Genomic DNA, 22095 nt, shown 5'->3' with positions numbered 1-22095 from the left:
CATATGAAAATGAATGGGCAATGAAAATTATGGGCATATTTGTGCTACAAATGTAGTGCTTTTACATTCTATACAAAAGTACACTGACTTTGAAGCACACAGGACAGGGGTTAAGTGGAATCGGATAGCTCTTTTACCTGTGCCGGCACCCGTGGCACTTCTAGCAGTTTATGAATATTGGTGTCTCTATTTTATTTTATTTTTACTGCCCCTAATACACACACACACACAGAGAGAATCCAGGGCTACACTGGGTCTCCCAGAGGGCATAAAACAAAGGTCTTCAATGCTGCACCTCAGGCACCCATGGGTGACCGCTGGTACCTGCTATGGCACCCACAAAAGGTTTCAGCAAATATCCTCTTTAAAAATTCACAGTGGAGGTGAGACTGTGTACTCTGCCTGCTCGCTTCCCGTTTGCACTGGCTCCACCTCTCCTGCACTGAACACATTGCGGGTGGCGCTGTGGTCTCTAAACCACTGAGTCTCTTGGGCTTGCCGATCAGAAGGTCAGCGGTTCGAATCCCCACGATGGAGTGAGCTCCCGTTGCTCTGTCCCAGCTCCTGCCAACCTAGCAGTTCGAAAGCATACCAATGCGAGTAGATAAATAGGTACCGCTGTGGTGGGAAGGTAAACAGTGTTTCCATGCACTCTGGTTTCTGTCACGGTGTCCCGTTGCACCAGAAGTGGTTTAGTCATGCTGGCCACAAGAGCAGGAAAGCTGTCTGTGGACAAACGCCGGCTCCCTCGGTCTGAAAGTGAGATGAGTGCCAGGATTAGAGACAAACCCTCCCTTCCATTCTTAATAGAGAAGAGGCACCAAGAGCTTCTCCCTGTGAGTTAGTGGCAAGGATGGTTATCGGTGCTCTTTCCCCACTGATATAAAGCTATTCTGGCACCATTTTGTGGCGCTACCTTTTTTTTAGATACACTGCCTATTTTTTTGTGACTGGCACCCACAGCACTTTCTCAGAATCTTAAATGCGCCCAATGGCCCAAAAGATTTGGTAGCAGAGCACCCAACGTATCCAATGTGATGGCTTGCTCCCCCCCCCCCCCAGCACATTTCCAAACTTTTCACAGCACAGAGTTTGGCAATCTCTGTGGTCTACCGAAGAATCAAAGGAACCTGGGTGGGTGGGTAATGACTGCAATGAGCACATTAAAGGTAAAGGGACCCCTGACCATTAGGTCCAGTCATGGCCAACTCTGGGGTTGCGGCGCTCATCTTGCTTTGTTGGCCGAGGGAGCCGGCGTACAGCTTCCGGGTTATGTTGCCAGCATGACTAAGCCGCTTCTGGCGAACCAGAGCAGCGCACGGAAACGCCGTTTGCCTTCCCGCTGGAATGGTACCTATTTATCTACTTGCACTTTGATGTGCTTTCGAGCTCCTAGGTTGGCGGGAGCAGGGACCGAGCAACGGGAGCTCACCCCATTGCGGGGATTCAAACTGCCGACCTTCTGATTGGCAAGTCCTAGGCTCTGTGGTTTAACCCACAGCGCCACCCACATCCCTGAGTGTATTATATGCCCCCAAATGGTGAGACGATGCAGTACCTACGAAAGAGGAGTGGCGGATGAAATGGATGGAATATGCTGAATCAAATTAAGAGAACGAGATGCGGCAGCCTTCAAGGAGGATTGGAAACCATAGATTTTTTTTTAAAAAAAAATATTGTAAACATGCTAAAACGCTAGCCAGTTTGGAGTATGCTCAGCAGTAAAAGTTATTTTGAGAATAAGGTGGAGGAAAGAAGGAACAGAATAATCATTTGAGGAAACCATGGAAGGGAAGTTAATCACTAAGGGACACTGGACACTGGAACTGATTGTATTGCATTTCTGGGAAATTCATAAACAAAGTTTTAAATGGAAAGGAATCGCCCGGGAGCTTTGCAGCCCAACTCTTTCTGCGAGAGAAATCAGTCCTCTGATGGAGGAAATGCCTCTTGCACCCCTTCCCAACTTTCCCTCCAGTGGCGTAGTGTGGGTTGTCAGCACCCGGGGCTAGGCAAGTAATTTGTGCCCCTCCCCCCGCTGCACTGTCCCTCCCCCAGATAGTCCCTCGCTCTCTCTCCGCACCACACCGCACGCCTGGCACCCCCCCTCGACAGTGGGCTGCGACCTGGCGGCTCGGCTCGGATTCGCACAGCCAGCACTGCAGTGAGAGAGAGTGAGTGAGCCAGGCAGGGGCAGAGAGCTGTGAGTGCGAGCGCGCCTCCCCAGATGTTGCGCCCGGTGCGGCCGGCCCCCCATGCACCCCCCACGCTACGCCACTGCTTCCCTCCGGCCCTCATCCCCCTCCAAGGATGAGGCTGCAGAGGCATGCAGCTTAGTCCTAAAGGAGTGAGACCAGCTTATCAGGGCATCCCACCATTTCCAGCAAGTTCACAGCAGCCAGCCCTGCCTCCCACTTCTTTGAAAAGCCCCTGAGTGGGTGAAGGGACGTGTCTTCCCTCAGGAAGGGAACAGAATGTGCTTTGTTAGCACGCTGACAGAATTGATCACCGCTTTAATTAAAGTCTTTTCAGTAAGTGACCTTAAGCTCTCGCCGCTGATGCTAATGCCTTGCGAAATCATCCTCGCTAGCGGAGGGAATCCGGACTCCCAAATACCAAACCGCTAACCTGCCTTGATAGGTGGCATAAATTTCACGCCGGCTGAAGCCCTCCTCCTCCTCCTTGACATACCCTGCATTCTGCCATGTTATCCCTGGCACACGCTCTCCTTAGATCAAAACATCCCTCTGCGTGACTCACTCGATTCTCGCGCTGGTATATTTGTACGAAGATGCCCTCACCCGCTGCATGCACCCTCTTGGCTGAGAAATTGCGTTTCACCGCTGAGCTGGGCAACGGTCCCTATAATTATTGCTTTTCCTGGCCCCTTAGTCAGGGCTGTGTTCAGCAGGCAGCTTTTCTTTCCTTTTCTCTCCCAAGCATTGACACGAGTAGCTGCAAGGATAAAGAGAGCCGAAACAGACAAAAAATGTGGGAAAGAAGGGAAGGAAACGCTGAAATGTTTCCAGGAGGAAATGTGGATCAGAACTTTAGAGGGAGCCTCAGGCTTGGGGAGCAATGTGGCCCCTGAGGCCTCTCTACGTGGCCCTCATAACCCTTCCCAAGCCACATCCCTCACTGGCCCTGTTTGCCCCCCCCCCCCCCTGTTTCTGGCAGGTGGGAATATGTCCTTCAACTAGGATGCTGCCTCTTGGCAGGATGGAAGGAGGATACAGAGGGGAGGGCAAGGGAATGAAGAAACTACAAAAGGGAAATTTGCATGGGTTGCCCCACCCACTTTCACCCCTGGCTCCACCCACCACAGGCATGTGACCCTCAGTAGGTTGCACGGAAGGAAACACACACACACACACACACACACACACACACACACACACACACGTTTTCCCAACTCTGCCATAGGATGTGCAAACTTTTTCTTTTTTTAGCTTGGCTTACCTCTTTGTCTGGGGATGCGGGTGGCGCTGTGGGTAAAAGCCTCAGCGCCTAGGGCTTGCCTATCGAAATGTCGGTGGTTCGAATCCCCGCGGCGGGGTGCACTCCCGTTGTTCGGTCCCAGCGCCTGCCAACCTAGCAGTTCGAAAGCACTCCCGGGTGCAAGTAGATAAATAGGGACCGCTTACTAGCGGGAAGGTAAACGGCGTTTCCGTGTGCAGCTCTGGCTCGCCAGAGCAGCGATGTCACGCTGGCCACGTGACCCGGAAGTGTCTCCGGACAGCGCTGTCCCCCGGCCTCTTGAGTGAGATGGGCGCACAACCCTAGAGTCTGTCAAGACTGGCCCGTATGGGCAGGGGTACCTTTACCTTTTTTACCTCTTTGTCTATAACATCAGCCACCAGAGAAGCTTTCCCTGGCATGAAAATAAAACAAACGACATTTGCAGAGGGCCTTCTCGGTAGTGGCACCCACCCTGTGGAACGCCCTCCCATCAGATGTCAAAGAGAAAAACAACTACCAGACTTTTAGAAGATATCTGAAGGCAGCCCTGTTTAGGGAAGCTTTTAATGTTTAATAGGTTATTGTATTTTAATATTCTGTTGGAAGCCGCCCAGAGTGGCTGGGGAAACCCAGCCAGATGGGCGGGGTGTAAATAAATTATTATTATTATTATTGTTGTTGTTGCTGTTGTTGTTGTTGTTGTTGTTATTTGTAGAGCACTTTCCGAGTGTTCAAAATGTGTCATGTGTACGATTTAGTTATTACAACAACCTTGTAAGTCCAGGATCGGTGACCTCAGGCCTAGGGAGTGAATGTGGCCCTCCAATTCTTTCTGCCTGGCCCCCGGAACTCTCGCCAGGTTACACCCCTTATTAGCTTAGCTTTGCACTTTCCCATACTCATCAACCATCCCAATTTGACCAGGACACCCCGGAATTACTGATACCATCCCAACACGTCCTGTTTTGGGAGCTATGCTCTTCCCCCTGAGCTGTAACTGCCCCATCTCCCACCAACCAATCACATGTGGTTTGAGATCAGGAGGGAGCAAAGGACCACAGCATCTTCTGCACTCCCACTGGCGCATCCTTGATCCAGCACTGTTTCTGATGCTTAGCTTGCATTTCCAAAGCCTCCCTGAAGGTCATTGGAAAGACCTTCCCATCATTTGTCTGCATGCTTTCCTCCTGCTCCCGTTTATGGCAGTAAACCAGGGCATGCCAAGGTTTGGAAAAGGAGGTACATCTGATCTGGGCAAGAAACATATTGGAAGACAAATTCAATTTTCATCCGCACATCTCCAGCGAGCCATTATCCTGGAGACAGGTGCGCAATGCTTTTAAATGCTATAGAGTAGCTGTCACATTTTGGCAGTGCTCGTGATATATATCAAAATGAGTTCCAAGGTCTCCTCTCCAAAGGGAGAGAGAGAGGGAAGGAAGAGGGATTCTAGCCACTAAAATAATAACAGTAAAAAAGACTAAGGGAGGGCGGGGGAGAATCAAGTTGCCATAACTTCCTGTGCTGATCATCTGCCGGCAGGCTCCTATTCCCATCAATAAACCGCAGTTGCGTGTGTGTTTTCGTCACTTTCCCATTTGCAGAAGATTCAGTTGTTGGCCTTTAAAAAATGAAGTGTTATAATGCAAAGCCAATATAAGGAAAGAACTGGTTCTCTTTGGTTTGAAACTGGAGGTATTTGCCTGCTGCTGCTGCTGCTGCTGCTCAAAGCCGGCCCTATCAATTGGCAGAGTAAGGCAGTTGCCTCATATGGCAGGGTTGGTGTGTATGCTCAGGGAGGGAGGGTAAGGAGTTGGAGGACTGAGTTTCCTCCTTGCTTTCCTGCAAAGCCCTAGGCTTCCTGTCAAATCTATGAAGTGATGCTTATAACTTGTCCATGAGGAACCGAGGGGAAATCCTTTTAATCTCCCCTTCCCGTTTTTGTGAAGGAACATTACTGAACAATCAACTCCAGGGAATGGGGCAAATACCCTGCTGATTGGATACATGTTCTCTTTCTTTCTCTCTCCCACCCAATCCGTCACGCTGGGAAAACTCCATATGATGGGATGATTGTAGGTGTGGCCAGGCCCTGTCCTGCCACAATGAGTGGTCAAAGGGAGAAGAGGGAGAAGGCTAGGAGGATGAGTTGTCATAAACTGAAGAGATAACAGAGATTATGGATCAGGGGCATAAAAAGCAAAAAAGCAGAGACATCACCTTGCCAAAGCTATGGTTTTCCCAGTAGTGATGTACGGAAGTGAGAGCTGGACCATAAAGAAGGCTGATCGCCGAAGAATTGATGCTTTTGAATTATGGTGCTGGAGAAGACTCTTGAGAGTCCCATGGACTGCAAGAAGATCAAACCTCTCCATTCTGAAGGAAATCAGCCCTGAGTGCTCACTGGAAGGACAGAACTTGAAGCTGAGGCTCCAATACTTTGGCCACCTCATGAGAAGAGAAGACTCCCTGGAAAAGACCCTGAAGTTGGGAAAGATGGAGGGCACAAGGAGAAGGGGACGACAGAGGACAAGATGGTTGGACAGTGTTCTCGAAGCTACCAACATGAGTTTGATCAAACTGCAGGAGGCAGTGGAAGACAGGAGTGCCTGGTGTGCTCTGGTCCATGGGGTCACGAAGAGTCGGACACGACTAAACGACTAAACAACAACAAGTGGGCAGGGGGAGTCTGTGACAGACAGAAGTCCAGAATCAGGAGCAGAAGCTGAAGCAGGAGAGGAGGGAGGCCAAGAGGCAGAGATGAGTCAGGCTGGTGGAGAGTTACAGGTGTTTCCCCCTCCTGTTGTGACAACCTCCCCTCCCTCCAGGTCTCCCAGAATCAGGAAAGGCATGAAGAGGGAGGGAGGAGAAATTAGCTTCACTCAAGCTCAGTCTCAGGTTGCTTGAGGAAAACCCTGGAGAGGAGGCAGCTGTGGGAAAGTTGGGACATTCAATCTCAGCATTTGATTCATGGGGGGCAAGACCTGCTGGAGATGAGTTGCTGTGCTCATTAGGCCTGACACTCCTCTGCAGATCCTGTTTTTGCTAATAAAGAATTAGCTTCAACTTGCTCAGTGTGATTTACTGCTGGCTCGCTCCTGTCAAGGAGTTTCGGTGTCCTTTGCGTGACAGGAAAGGAGTGAATTGTGTGAAGGTAAGAATTCCTGTCACTGACCCACAACCCTCAAAATGTTCCCCACCATGGAAAGCAGGACATAGGTGGAATCTTCACACATGGAAAAACGCTTTTTAAAAAAACGTTTTGAAAAATACATTGAATTTGGCCTAGCTCACTGTTGCCATCTGGTGTCACATTTGTATATTGCACTTTACAATGTTTTACTTTCAGCTGTATAGCTGAGTCATTGGGCTTAGAAGGCTTCCCCGCCCCTGTTCTAAAGGTCTGGGTTTGCATGTGTGAATGTGTCTGTGATCTTACCCAGGGTCCTTTGCACCTCACCTCTCTTCGCCTTTCTCATTCTGCCAACGTATTTCTCTTCTGGCATCAGAAAACCGTCTGGAGAATCCCAAAGAAGCTATGAGACCAAATGTCAGACTCCGATAAAATGAAGCCAGAAAATCTGAGCGTAAGTAAAAGACGGGAGGAAGGGAGCACTTGCTAAGAATTCTGCCGAGAAAATCTCTAGATAATCTCTCTAAGAGCGGCCAGAGGAACAAGCAAGTGACATTGAAACTTATCTGTGCCAGTCCTGTTCACACAAATCACTGCCTGATTGCATATGCAGCTCCTACAATGCTGAGCGAAGCACTAGAAGAAGAAAATATGTGAATTCTCACTGAGAATTCATGGGGGGGGGGGGATGCCTGAATTCATTGCCTTTCAAGGTGCCTTTCTACAAGGCAGCAACTTGATGGTGAGAATCTTTAAGAGAGAGAGACTGTTCCAAAATTCTGTGAGAATTCTGATGTAGATTCCAACTTATTGAGTTCAGCTAGATGTTCAGCGATGCAGGAAGCTACCATATATTGACCCAGGCTATTGCTCCATCTAGCTCAATACTGTGTCTATTCTGAGTGGCAGAGACATGACACGTTTTCAGCCAGAGAGTCTTCCCCAGCCCTAGCCATAGATATTAGCGTTTGAACGTGGGACCTTCTACATGCAAGCAGGGGCGTAGAAAGGGGGACAGGGGTGGACCACCCCAGGTGTCCTCACTGGGGGGGGGGGTGTCATTCGGCACGCCACCCGTCCGTGACTCCCAAGCCTACCCCGAGCTGTCGGGGAATAATAATAATAATAATAATAATAATAATAATAATAATAATGTATTATTTATACCCCGCCCATCTGGCTGGGCAGCCACTCTGGGCGGCTTCCAGCAAAATATTAAAATACAGTAATGCAAAATATTAAAATACAGTAATGCAAAAAGCAAAAAATAAAGCAGAGACATCACCTTGCCAACAAAGGTCCGTATAGTAAAAGCTATGGTTTTCCCAGTAGTGATGTATGGAAGTGAGAGCTGGACCATAAAGAAGGCTGATCGCCGAAGAATTGATGCTTTTGAATTATGGTGCTGGAGGAGACTCTGGAGAGTCCCATGGACTGCAAGAAGATCAAACCTATCCTTCTTAAGGAAATCAGCCCTGAGTGCTCACTGGAAGGACAGATCCTGAAGCTGAGGCTCCAATACTTTGGCCACCTCATGAGAAGAGAAGACTCCCTGGAAAAGACCCTGATGTTGGGAAAGATGGAGGGCACAAGGAGAAGGGACGACAGAGGACGAGATGGTTGGATAGTGTCTTCGAAGCTACAAACATGAGTCTGACCAAACTGCGGGAGGCAGTGGAAGACAGGAGTGCCTGGTGTGCTCTGGTCCATGGGGTCACAAAGAGTCGGACACGACTAAACGACTAAACAACAACAACAACAATGCATCAAACATTAAAAGCTTCCCTAAACAGGGCTGCCTGCAGATGTCTTCTAAAAGTCTGCTAGCTGCTTGTCTCTTTAACATCTGATGGGAGGGTGTTCCACAGTCACCAGGCAGGTGGAGAGGTTCTTGGGTGATGCCATTCCACTCACTGCTCTCCCTTGAGGATGGGAGGGACTAGCAATGCGCAAATGATATGAAATAGGCTCTAATTGCTTTAGTGCGATAGGCATTCTTTATTGAAATTCAGTGACGACACATATTCCACTACTGGTGAGAAAAAAATTAGCGGACCCTTTCTGATTTTCATGAGGACCACCCAGCAATTTGATATGCTCTCCCATTTGAAAATTAAGCAGTATTTTAAAGACAAGGCAGCGTCAAAATAACTTTGGGGGCCGATCACCAGGGAATTCTTCTGCACTGTCCCCACTGAAGTGAGCAGGAGCTGTGCGATGGTGAGCCGGTCTCCGCAGTGGCTGAGCCTGTTTGAAACGGCAAGCAAAGTACAGGATGGCAGGATTGTCTTCCTCTGACAGCTTTGATGTTAAGCACAAAGTTCCGTTTCATCATATAAAGGATTAATGTAATAGAGCTCGCTATTTTTGCTCGCCATCTCCTTCGGTGCCTCCTCCTCCACGGAGCACGCACCAGCTAAAGCCTAGAAGAGAGAGAGAGAGACCAGAGTGTTTAATGCGGCTGGTGCAAAATATAACTCTGGAGCTTAAATCCTTTGAAGAGAAAGTCGATCTTATGGGTTCAGATGAATCCATATTGTCAACGCAGCACTTACGTTTCACAAAGCAATGCTCAAGGCTGTTCGTTTGCTGTGCACATGATAACCCACTTCTGATTTAAGAAAAGCTGGATATCTGGGGATATATATATATATATATATATGCTTTCGTAGATTTTCACGGGTACAGGAATGCAGGTTTTGGTGTCCTCGGGTGTCTTCCCGTGTAAAAGTTGGGGTGTCTAGGCGACGTTTCGACGCCTAGACACCCCAACTTTTACACGGGAAGACACCCGAGGACACCAAAACCTGCATATATATATATATATATATATATATATATGCAAAGTTGCTTATACTGCACAAAACCTTTTCCCTATCTTTGCTTTATTCTAAGGACCAAACTGCATGCTGTGTTAAGCATGCTGTTCACAATTGCACTCTTTCTTGGCTTGGGGGGGGGGGGGTTCAATCCAGAAAGCAACTGTGGTGCATGTAAATGGTTAAATCAAAGCTACCTCCTGATCCTGATTGCTGCTTTTTAACAAATGGGGGGGGGGGGTTGCTGATGATGATGTGCTCAACGTTACATGTGGTTTAGTCCTAAATCTACAGCTTGGTGGGTTTTGGAATCTTCCAGCCTGGACTGCTGGAACGAAGAATGTGGAAGGGTGGTGAATTCCAAGATATTTAATATGTCGTGGACAGATCTGAAAGCCTGTCTTCTCTCTTAATTCATCTTGTAAATCAACTGGTACATTCAGATGCAACCATTCTGATTTTGTTTTATTATTTCTCAATCCAGTCAAATCTAACAAACGCTTTAATTTCCCCGATGGCCTCCATTAGCGACACTTCTGGATCAGAGACCACCAGAGCTATGTCATCAGCAAGCAAATTGAGTGGATAGGATTGACCGTTACATATAACACCGTTGATTTTATTATTATTTTGAACAGTGTTTGCAAGTGGCTCCATTGCAAACATGAAAGGTAGCAGGGGCAGAGGGCAGCCTTGCTTTGTACCTCTCTGTACATCTACAGAGTAGAAGAGTCGTGTACATTAACCCTAACTACTGCCTTGCTATTAGTATATAAAGGTTGTGACGCTAATCTAAAGCCATCGTCGAAGTTCTTTTGAGAGAGGAGGAGGTACAAATAATTCCCAAGCATTTTATCAAAAGCTTTATGAGCATCTAATGAAGCGATCACACATGGATTTCTCTACCGTTTTCCGTAATATACTGCGTTCGGCATCTTACATGCAGGAACTGCTATATGCCTATGCTTAATGAAACCTGCTTGACCTGCACGGATTATACTAGGTACCTGGCTGTGATGGGCTGCCCTTCTCCCTCCTCGGGGAAAAGCCTGCAAGCACCACACACACGCTCCACACGGCTCGTGAAAGGGAGCACTGAGCAGAGCCTGGGATGCATACAGGCTCTGCTCAGTGCTCCCTTTCACAAGCCGTGTGGAGTGTGTGTGTGTGGCTCTTGGGGGCTTTTCCCGGAGGAGGGAGAGGGGACTGATGGGCTGCCCTTCTCCCTCCTTGGGGAAAAGCCCCCAAGAGCCGCACACAGCTCCATGCAGCTCTTTAGAGGGAGCGCTGAGCAGAGCCTCCTGCCTGCATTCGCTCCATAAGACGCACACACATTCCCCCTTACTTTTCAGGAGGGAAAAGGTGCGTCTTATGGAGCGAAAAGTATGGTAATATATTTGCCAATCTATTAGCTCAAATATCAGAAAATATTTTAGCATCTTGCCCAGTGACAGAAATGAGTCTATAGGATTCTGGAGTCTCTGAATCAGGATAAAGGGGGTGGTTGGGAGGAAGCGTCCAGGTGCACAGAAGGATCTTTGTTGAGCACTTGGAATATAAATCCTTTCTTAACACTTTCATTATTTATTTCTACAGTGCCATGAAATGTGCATTGCACCATACAAGGGGGCTGACCCCTGCCCTGAGGGGGGTTACTATCTAACCACCCCCCACCCCGCTGCCATTTAAAAGAATCCCCTGGCTTTGCTGCAAGCTACCCTACGAACATAAGCTGCAACCGGGCATTCGTGCAACTTCATAGCCGTTCATTTTGGGGAGCCATTGACTTGCACAGCAGCCTTCTCTCTGTGCTAAGACGATGCAGAAGGAGCTACTGTTGCAAGATGATGATTTACATAAAGGTGGAATTATTACCACTGGGTCACATGGTGTGTCAAAAATGGGATTATCAAACCCCTTGTCGGCTGTTTCTCCTGAAAGATCCAGGTCCCCTTTTCGGCTCCACAAGGAGGTAAAATGAACGGACGCGAGAGATCTGTAGAAGGAGAAATGACTTGAAATCAGCACAAACAACATAGTGTGTATGTTTGAACAAGGGACCATGAAACTGAAACACCATTGATGACGACAGTCCCATAACTTACATGATTGCTTAACCTGGGATAAGGAGAAATGAGCCTAGAGACCCTTCTCTTGTCTCGAGTTGTTGACCATTTCAAACTCAATTCACTCTCTTACTCACCACCTGATTATAGTCACAAACCAACAGGCTGTAGTGACTTCAAAGAACATTTTCTCAGGACAACCGATAATGCAAATTGGCACAGAACAGGAAGGTTCCTTGCCTGGTTGCTCTGATCCTCTATTTACAAAAAGATTTCCTCCAAACACCTCCTGCCTTTAAAAAAAAAAAAGGAGGGAAAGGGAGAGAGAGAGGACATTTTGTCTCAATAGAAAACCCAGTTTCCAAATCCACACCACAGGGAAATGCATGCTATATTCTCAGCAACGGAAGTTTGGAGTTTTATTTAGAAATTAAACGAAGCTCCTGTTTTATTGCTGGGAAATGCTAATCAGCTTGACACTAGCAAGGAAAGCAAGCAAGGCCCAGGAGCTTTGCTGCCTGGTGTGTGTGTGGGGGGGGGGGGACGGCTAGCACTAATGAACAGGAACAGCCCAAGCGCACAGAGCATGGCGCATTGGTTTGCCAGCTGGTGGAACACACCGAGAACGGGGATTACCCCTGAGAGCGCATAGAAGGAGCATTTGGGACTTCAGCTGGAAGCTTGCCAGGGGCACGCACGCACCGTGACAACCTCTATGCCCACCGGATATCTGCAGCATGTGTTTATATAGTCTACTGAAACGGCAGAATGGCGATGAGCAAGCAGGTCAATCTAGGGCAGAGGAAAGGGCTGCCTGGCAAGCTCTCTCTGTTATGTACTGAAGTTCTCCCCCTGGGCCAGCAGGGGGAGAGTTAAGTTGTGGGTGAACATACCAGACGACACAGCGATTCTTCAAACAGCTCTTGTTTATTCAGAGGCCATAACAGAACTGATCTGAAGGGCTCAGTCAGCCTGCTTATATAGAGCTCCAGTACCGCGTTACTGCAGCAACTTTCTAAAACTATCCAATCACGGAACGTCACTTTCGATCCTTCATTTGCATAACTATCTACAGTATCCCCCTGCTGGCCCGGGGTGAGAACTTCAGTACATAACACTCTCCATCAACCCGCCTATGCATAGGCATAGAAAGATCTGGGATCTGTCAATGGCTAGCACGTCTACTCTGCATGCAGGAGGTCCCAGGTTCAATCTAAGTTATCTCCAGGGAAGGGGGAGGTCGCTGTCTGAGATCCTGGAGAGCCACTGGCCATGTATACAATGCTGAGATGTGCAGAAGCTGCAAAAAGGGGTCCAATTCCATGCTAGAGATGGTTAGGAAAGGTCTGAAAGCAAAACTGCCTGGAAAACGAGCGAGGTCCCAAGCAAAGAAGAATGGCAACATAAACTGATGGAATACGCAGAGCTTGCAGATTTAACATGGAATAAGAGAACAAGAAGAATGTATGTTCAAAGAAGACTGGAAAATGCTTACTGAATGTATGGGTGAAAACTGTGTTCATTTAAAAATGCTGGCAGCATTAAGACAAATTCAACAGTGTAAATAAGTTTTGATGAATGTAACAATGGATTACTGAATGGTTTAATTCACACAAAATATTCAGGGATGTATAGTATGCAATTAAGCTGGAATTAAGATTGCCGGAAGAAATATCAACAGCCTCAGATATGCAGATGACACAACTTTGATGGCAGAAAGTGAGGAGGAATTAAAGAACCTCTTAATGAGGGTGAAAGAGGAGAGCGCAAAATATGGTCTGAAGCTCAACATCAAAAAACTAAGATCATGGCCACTGGTCCCATCACCTCCTGGCAAATAGAAGGGGAAGAAATGGAGGCAGTGAGAGATTTTACTTTCTTGGACTCCATGATCACTGCAGATGGTGACAGCAGTCGTGAAATTAAAAGACGCCTGCTTCTTGGGAGAAAAGCAATGACAAACCTAGACAGCATCTTAAAAAGCAGAGACATCACCTTGCCAACAAAGGTCTGTATAGTTAAAGCTATGGTTTTCCCTGTAGTGATGTATGGAAGTGAGAGCTTGACCATAAAGAAGGCTGATCGCCAAAGAATTGATGCTTTTGAATTATGGTGCTGGAGGAGACCAAACCTATCCATTCTGAAGGAAATCAGCCCTGAGTGCTCACTGGAAGGACAGATCCTGAAGCTGAGGCTCCAATACTTTGGCCACCTCATGAGAAGAGAAGACTCCCTGGAAAAGACCCTGATGTTGGGAAAGATGGAGGGCACAAGGAGAAGGGGACGACAGAGGATGAGATGGTTGGACAGTGTTCTCGAAGCTACCAGCATGAGTTTGACCAAACTGCAGGAGGTAGTGGAAGACAGGAGTGCCTGGCGTGCTCTGGTCCATGGGGTCACGAAGAGTTGGACACAACTAAACAACAACATGGTTTGCAAAATGAACCACGGAAAGAGAAGAAGGGAAGTCATTGATTAAGGTTGTTTAAATGAATATTTTGAAATGTATATTAGAAAATTTAATATATATATCGTATTTTTTGCTCTATAAGACACACTTTTCCCTTCCTAAAAAGTAAAGGGAAATGTGTGTGCATCTTATGGAGTGAATGCAGGCTGCACAGCTATCCCAGAAGCCAGAACAGCAAGAGAGATTGCTGCTTTCACTGCGTGCGATCCCTTTTGCTGTTCTGGCTTCTGAGATTCAGAATATTTTTTTTCTTGTTTTCCTCCTCCAAAAACTAAGTGCGTCTTGTGGTCTGGTGCGTCTTATAGAGCGAAAAATACGGTGTGTGTGTGTGTGTGTGTCTAGTTCTGGTCAACTCAATGAGGATATTGCAGAGCTGGAAGAGGTTCGCAAAAGAGCAGCAGCAACAACAACAACAACAACAACAACGTTTATTATTTGTACCCCACCCATTTGACTGGGTTGCCCCAGCCACTCTGGGGTTGGAGTAACTTCCCTATGAAGAATGTTATTTGTTGTTGTTGTTGTTGTTTAGTCGTTCAGTCGTGTCCGACTCTTCATGACCCCATGGACCAGAGCACGCCAGGCACCCCATGGACCAGAGCACGCCAGGAAGAATGTTACACTGTTTGGGAATTTTTAGTTTAGAAGGCTCCCCTCTCCCCTGGTCTCCCAGAACCAGGAGAAGTATGAAGAGGGAGGAGCAGAGACAGCCGTGCTGGCATAGTCTCAGATGACTTGGGAAGGACTCAGGGGAAGAAGAGACTTCGGCAGCTCAGGGAAGGCAGGGATCTTCGGCCTCCACAACTGTCTCATAGGGGCAAGACTTATGAATGAGAGTTGCTGAGCTCGTTAGGCCTGACACTCCTGAGCAGGCCTTGTTTCTTTTTATAATGAGTTAACTTCACTTAGTCCTTGTGATTTATTGCTAGCTCACCCCTGACACAAGGCCAGCTCCATGGGAGTTTTTGTTTTCATACTGAATGATGAACTTTCGTACCAAAGGGAGAGCAACAGATCTGATGACTGCTGGAGAATGCTGGACATTACTTTGCATTGTATGTCTGGGTGGGCCTGAGAACCTATCAAAACCTGGCATGCCAAGGGGCAAAATTCCAACCTTGCCTTCTTCCTGACATGCTTGTTTTCTGCACGCAAGGATTTTTTTAAAAAAGTAAAAAATCGCAGAGGAGCATTTATATGTGCTCTTCCATGGTACATACGGTTCCTGAAATACCATACCGCACACTGAATATGTAGCCCAGTCCTGTTACCTTAAAGTGCCTTTTCTGTAGAGTAGCAGGACAGCTCCCAAGAGCAGCAAGACAAGGAACAGAACGACGACTGTCCCAGCAATTGTAGCACCAGCCTCTTGAGTACTCCGGTTACTGCCAGTGGCTGCATGCAGGGTCCTCACCGCAATGCCAAACGGCACTCCTGCAAAAGCCAAGCAAAATGTTACCGCCCTGATGAGGTGTCCAATTAGTTTGCATGGAGCTTCAACCAGATTCCTTTCACAGTACTTTAGTACATCTTTCCCCCATGAGAATGAAGTTGCCCAATTTGGGAAGGATCTCAGCTTCAATCTTTGGCATCCCCAGAGTTGACAATATGAGGCTGGGTGGACCAATGATCTAAGGCAGGGGCCAGCAAACTTTTTTAGCAGCGGGCTGATCCACTGTCCCTCAGACCTTGTGGGGGACAGGACTATATTTTGGGGAATAAATAACAAAATTATTATTATAAATTGTTATTGTAAGTCATGCAGAAATGTGGAGAACTGAACTTGAGAGAAACTGAAAGCCACAAATTCACACATCCCTGCCACACTGTCAAGGCACAGATTGCTGCCCAGGGCAAAATGCTTCACACAAGACCAGTGGAACAAGGATCTGGAGTAGCAAGGGGCTGGCAAGCCTTACCATGCTCTGCTATATCCTTCACGATGTCCTGGGCCAGTTGCTCGGCTTGAGTCCCCGTCTCAGATCCGGTCCTGTTGTCGACCAGTACAATCTGGATGAATGAGGCTGAGCTACGTGGTATCGTTCCCAGGAAAGTCTGCCGCTCACGCACCTTTGACACAGCCGCCTGAATTCCTGCGTTCTTGGGCTTTGCAAAACACAAACAACACACGGAACACAGTCACCATGTCTGCTGTGGTGTGCCCGGTAGAATCTCTGTACAGTGGCACCTCAGTTTTCAAGCAGCTTGGTTCACGAACAACTTGGAACCTGAATGCTGCAAAACCGAAAGTAGATGTTCCAGTTTTCGAACCCTTTTTCGGAAGTTGAACGTGCTCCGTTTTGAGTCCCCCTGTGTTTCCTGTTGAGCTGCTAATTTGCGCCCCCCCCCCCACATTGTAATTCAAGCCTTCCGTTTCCAATTGCAGTGTTCTGAGGTAATATTTGGAGCTTATATTTGGTGCTTTTGTTTTTGCTATTTATTTTGCGTTTTTAGTTTTGAGACTTTTCCAGTTAATTTGTTTTTGTGACTGTGTGGATCCTAGTTCAGCTACTGATTGATTGATTGATTGATTGATTGTGTGACTGTGGAAATGGATAAAAGCCCCTTATCCAAGAGATGCCTATCATCAGTGCAGGTAAGAATTTTTTTTAATTTTAATTTTTATCATCTACAATACTGTTTTATTTTATGGTACAGTACATTGATTATTGCTTTCATTTTATGGATCAATGGTCTCGTTAGATAGTAAAATCCATGTTAAATGGCTGTTTTAGGGGTTATTTTTAAAAGTCTGGAATGGATTAATCTGTTTTGCATTACTTTCTATGGGAAAGCACGCCTTGGTTTTGGAACGCTTTGGTTTTGGAGCAGACCTGGAAAGGATTAAGTTTGAGAACCAAGGTACCACTGTAATAGGAAGGCGATTGAGTGAGGACAGTGGTCTACTTGCACCTCCACTGTCTTCTTCCCTGACTGGCCACATTCACCACAGTCTTGGACAAAGGTCTTTCCCAGAGATTTTAATTGGAGGTAGCAAGAGATGAATTCGGGAATTGTTTGGCATGGAAAGCAAGTATCACCCCATCTCAGCTGCTCCTCACCTCAGGAATGATGGGTGTTAGATTAAGTCCCATACCTAAACCTTCACCACAGAGTCATAAAGTTGGCAGAGGCATCAAAGCTCTGCTGGACTAGGAAGTCCACTACTGAAAATGTGTCCATTGTGCATCTGCTTAAAAATGGAGGAAATTCCACCACCTTCCCAAATAGTCTATTCCACTATTGAACATCCTCACCCCTTTTCTTGTAGTTTTGGGTCTTGTCCTCTAGAGGAGCAGAAATGAAATTTTCCTGCATCTTCTATGTCACAGCCCTTCAGATATTTATAAATGGCCATCACATCACCTCTTAATCATCTCCTCGCCAGGTTAAATATACCCAGGTCCTTCAGCTGTGGTCTCCTAGCCATCTCTTTCCCCCTCCTCTAAGACGCCTTCCAATATCCTTCTTAAAACTGGCATGCCCAGAACTGGACACACAGGACTCCAGGTGAGGCTGGTCCAAATACAGAACGCAGCATTACGTCTTGTAATCTGGACACTGCAAGAATTACACTAGTCTTTTTAGCCCTTTAATGTAAGTGTCGTTGAAGCTGGTAATCATTTCGTCCGCATGTCAGCATGCCATGATGAGACATTTCTGTACCCAGAATTTAAAGATCTACCCTTACCCATTGCCTTTCAGCAAAACAAATAATTGCAGTTGTAGAATACTACATTGCCTCTTGCCTTCCGTCTGAAAAGCAAGAAGCAGCCTCTACAACAGGAGCCGGGAAACTTTTTCAGCTGAAGGGCCACATTCCATCATGGGCAACATTCTGGGGGCCACGTGCCAGAGAGGGGAAGAGCCGGGGGGGGGGAAGTGGGCAGAGAAACCAATGTAAATTTTAATCTTTCTAAGGTAGCCTAGTAGTTTCTACATACATTCGCACAACTTCCATCCAGACAAGCAAGACCCGATCAGAGCTCAAGGACACGTTCCAGCCAGGCAAAAACACTCGGGAAGGTTGCAAGGCAAGGCTGGTGAGGGGTGTGGCCTGGGAAAGAGGGTGTGACTAGTGAGGGTGTGGCCTGGGAAAGAGGTGTGGCCTGAGGGGAGGGTGTGGCCTGGGAAAGAGGTGTGGCCTCGGGAGAGGGTGTGGCCTGGGAAAGAGGTGTGGCCTGAGGGGGAGGGTGTGGCCTGGGAAAGAGGTGTGGCCTATAGGGAGAGGGTGTGGCCTGGGAAAGAGGTGTGGCCTGAGGGGAGAGGGTGTGGCCTCAGAAATATTATCCCCTATTATTATATCTGAGATGGATTCTCGATGTTTGCTAATTGCTTATCTTTAACTATATTTTGAAGCTGTTATAGGATGACAATGTGACTTCCGCTGTATGTTTTGTCATATCTGTGTCCTGAGGGTACTGCTGACGGGTAATATACAAAGTCAGTCAGAACCAACAATTGTGGGTCATCTGGGGCAGTTAGCTGGACCCCTATCAGCCAGGTGCATATGACTCTGGCCTCTAAACTGTCTCTTCCCATTCTCAAGTGTAGTGGCAATACTGATTTCTCCCAGGTGGACTGAGGGCCTCCAGCCCCACCTAAACCATGCGCAGCTCTAAGAACAACATACCAAACTGAGAAATGTGTGGAGTATTCTGTTCTGATACACCTCGATCTCAAAACCAGCAGAATATTCCAAGGAAATGATGGCTCCTGCAGTTTTTTATATAAAAAAGAAAGAAGGCAAGAAAACATAACCATTGGTTTAGCAATTGCTATGAACCTCCCACCTATAGGTGGCCATTCATAGCTCTAGCAGCTGAGTTGGTTGCTACAGGGTGGTGCGTGTTTTTAGATGACCCTGTGAATCCCAGAGCAATCCTACAATCCTAACTGGCACTTCTAGATCGTTGGATACAGTAAGCCAGCAATTTACACAGGGGTTATGTTCTGGGGATTGCACCTAAAGCCCAAATTGTGTACACAGTGGTACCTCCAGTTACGAACTCAATCCGTTCTGGAGGTCGGTTTGTAACTCGAAACCGCTCGTAACATGTGGCGCGTTTCAGTAATGGAGCCTCCCGCTGCTGCCACGCTGCCGGCACGCGACTTCCACTCACATCCTGGGGCGAAAGTCGCAACCAGGAGCATCTACTTCCAGGTTAGCAGAGCTTGTAACCCACAGTGTTTGCAAGGGGGACGGTACATAACACAAGGTTCCACTGTAGTCAAGACACATTGGGTTCAATGGCAGGTGGGATTGCAAAGCCTTCCCTCCCCCCCAGATGTGGGCCCCTTTCAGCACCATTTTTAATTGCATTTCCCCCAAACGCATAATGTGCACAAGTTAAATATGTGTAAGCTGCAAGCTTAAGCCCAGCAGAGGGCAGGGTTGAGGCTAACAGATAGCCAGGGAAAATACACATTCCGGCCAAATTCCCCCTCTCCCTACCCTCTCTCTTTCTCACGATGCAGCCATGATTAACCAACTCCCACCTTGTAGGCTTAGAATCCAATTCCATCCTCGTAAAGTTGAAGAAACTGCAAGAACCTTTTCTTCGTTACCAATGGGACTTCTGTGTGTTTGATGTGTGAATGTGGCAGAACAGGGGCTGGTAGCTCCACCTCTCTAGCTTTTAACTCTGCTATATACACCAATCTTATTTTTAAAACCCAAGGTAGACTTTCTGGGGCCTGGAGTACCCTTGGCCCTGTAGCAGGTAGCATATCTCACTTGCTGCAGTTCTTAACTCTTCTGCAACTCTCCTCTATAGTCTACCTGATCTCTTGCAGGTGACACATTATGAGCTGTAGCTGTGAGGAGTGGCTGGGTAAATCACCCTACATCATACCAGGTGGTTGACTAGATACCCTTTTGCTCTCTCCAGAGGTCTCCACCTAATCATAATATTATAATAATAATTTATTATTTACACCCCGCCCATCTGGCTGGGTTTCCCCAGCTACTCTGGGCAGCTTCCAACTGAACATTAAAATACAATAGTCTATTAAACATTAAAAGCTTCCCTAAACAGTGCTGCCTTCAGATGTCTTCTAAAAGTCTGGTTGTTTATCTCTTTGACATCTGATGGGAGGGCGTTCCACAGGGCGGGCACCACTACCAAGAAGGCCCTCTGCCTGGTTCCCTGTAATTTGGCTTCTCGCAGTGAGGGAACCACCAGAAGGCCCTTGGCACTGGACCTCAGTGTCTGGGCAGAACGATGGGAGTGGAGACACTCCTTCAGGTATACTGGACCGAGGCCATTTAGGGCTTTAAAGGTCAGCACCAACACTTTGAATTGTGCTCGGAAATGTACTGGCTGTGTGCACTTGAGATCCATGCACGCATACTCTTCACACGTTCCCCACATTTGTAGGGGTGGCCCTTCTTATACCAGCTATTTCTGCAAAACCATCCAAACAAATTGCCTACAAGGCCACCATCTTAGAAGGTATGCAGAAGGCGAGGACTCCGTAGCTCATATGTGATGAACATGCTTTGAAGGTCCCAGGTGCGCTTCCACTGCATTTGCAGGTAAATGGATCAGGTGGGAGGTATTGGCAAAGTCCTGTGCCCAGGACAGATGGGCACAGGATGGAAAAGAAGGAAGGGACAGCCCAAGCTTCAGGCAGCTTCATGTGAGATGAATTAATGTGCATGCACACCTAGCAGGTAAAAGATCAATCCCTGGCATCATCTGCTGAAGCCGGGAGGGAGAGACCCCTGCCTGAAACCTGGAGAGCCCCAGCCAATCAGGGCAGACAATTCTGAGCTAGATGGACTCTGTATCGGCCACCTTCCTATTGTAATAAAATTTTAAGGTCTTATATAAATAATAAATGTTCATAAATGTACCAAGCAAACATGTACATAAATATATAAACCACATGTCTGAAGCAGCACAGGAAGACAGTCCTGAAACCATTTTGACTCCCAAACTGACCAAATGTTTCTCTGCCAGGACGGAGGGGGTGAGGGAACCTTCCCATTGTCTCGGGAATTAAGTGATTACCATCTCAAAGGAATGGCCAGACTACTAGAAAAGGCAATCAGGTAACTTGCCAGACAGGAGATAAACAACGCACTCAGATTTCTGTTGTAGACCGCCTTTAATGTGATGTAGGTATGATGTATCTGGGGGGTGGTCTTGGGTTACACCCCTTCTGTGATATATTTATGATGCATGGAGGGGTGGTGTTGAGATCCAGGGCAGGGAATTTAAAATGTCTATATAAGGGCAGGCACACCTTTGTTCTGGGTCCTCCTCTGCTCCTCCGCTGTGTGTGAGGAGAGCACCCTGTTGCAACAGTTCAATAAAGATCAAGCTTACAAGCTGCTTTGCTTCTCAGTATTCTCTGGTTGGCCTCTGTTATTTTCTCCGACCGATGGAGAACCTACAAAGGACTCTATAAGGGCTCTTGTGTACCCCATAAGGGAATAAGGGCAGATTTTGTTTACAACACTATGTCTCAATGTCTTCTGCCTCCACCCAATGCAAAGCGCAAGACAGCTATAATGTGCCGTTTTCATGGAAAGAGTCGATGCGGCCGCGGCTGTTCTACAGGGACTCTGATCCATTTAATTTGCTGCTCTATCAATGCTAATGGGACTTGGCTTCCTCTCTGCAAGGGGCACCGTTTTACAGACAGCTGGAGCAACTCACATCGGCTTATTCTTTCCCCTTCACATCTCCACACTACTACTTCTCAGATTAGACCTGTCTTCCTACCACATCGTTGCTCCCGCTCCCAAATGCTAAATTCTGCCCAGACTGAATCTCCACGCTTAGATCGCTTAAACCAAGGGTGCGGAAACTCAAACTCGGGGGGCCAAATGTGCCCCTCCAAGACCATTGGTACTCCAAACCACAACCCTTCTCTCCATGCTTTGGCTCTCACAAACCCGACTTTGCACCTTCCTTCAATGTTTTTCCCTGGGTGGAATATATCCTTGAACTCTGATAATGCCTCCTTCTTGCCTGCACAAAGGATAGAGAAGGGTGTGTTGCAGAAACTAGCCTGCTGTACTATGTGCAGTGGTACCTTGGTACTCAGACGGTTTGGTTCACGAACAAATCGGCTCCCGAATGCCACAAACCCAGAAGTGAGTGTTCTAGTTTTGCAACGTTTTTCGGAAGCCGAATG

General features: G+C 47.4%; 1 protein-coding gene across 5 annotated transcripts in view; it reads right to left on the bottom strand.

The window, feature by feature from the left end:
- Nucleotides 1-8586: 8586 nt before the first annotated feature.
- The window catches only part of AMN (amnion associated transmembrane protein), a 75793-nt gene continuing 62284 nt past the window's right edge, over nucleotides 8587-22095 (bottom strand). For 4 of the 5 annotated variants that reach the window (XM_083437216.1, XM_083437218.1, XM_083437215.1 and 1 more), the window contains exons 8-12: nucleotides 18581-18663; nucleotides 15867-16053; nucleotides 15219-15381; nucleotides 11287-11407; nucleotides 8587-9015 (exon numbers count right to left, since the gene is read on the bottom strand). In XM_083437216.1, coding sequence (XP_083293342.1) covers nucleotides 8902-9015; nucleotides 11287-11407; nucleotides 15219-15381; nucleotides 15867-16053; nucleotides 18581-18663 — 668 coding nt within the window. In that variant the 3' untranslated portion in view covers nucleotides 8587-8901. The remainder of the gene's footprint in view (nucleotides 9016-11286; nucleotides 11408-15218; nucleotides 15382-15866; nucleotides 16054-18580; nucleotides 18664-22095) is intronic. The other variant, XM_083437217.1, reaches the window with a different exon arrangement.

Source organism: Podarcis tiliguerta (genome assembly GCF_965153285.1).
Source record: "Podarcis tiliguerta genome assembly, chromosome: 1".
Classification (NCBI taxonomy): domain Eukaryota; kingdom Metazoa; phylum Chordata; class Lepidosauria; order Squamata; family Lacertidae; genus Podarcis; species Podarcis tiliguerta.
The sequence above is the reverse complement of the archived record's forward strand: the minus strand, read 5'-3'. Positions and strand labels throughout refer to the sequence as shown.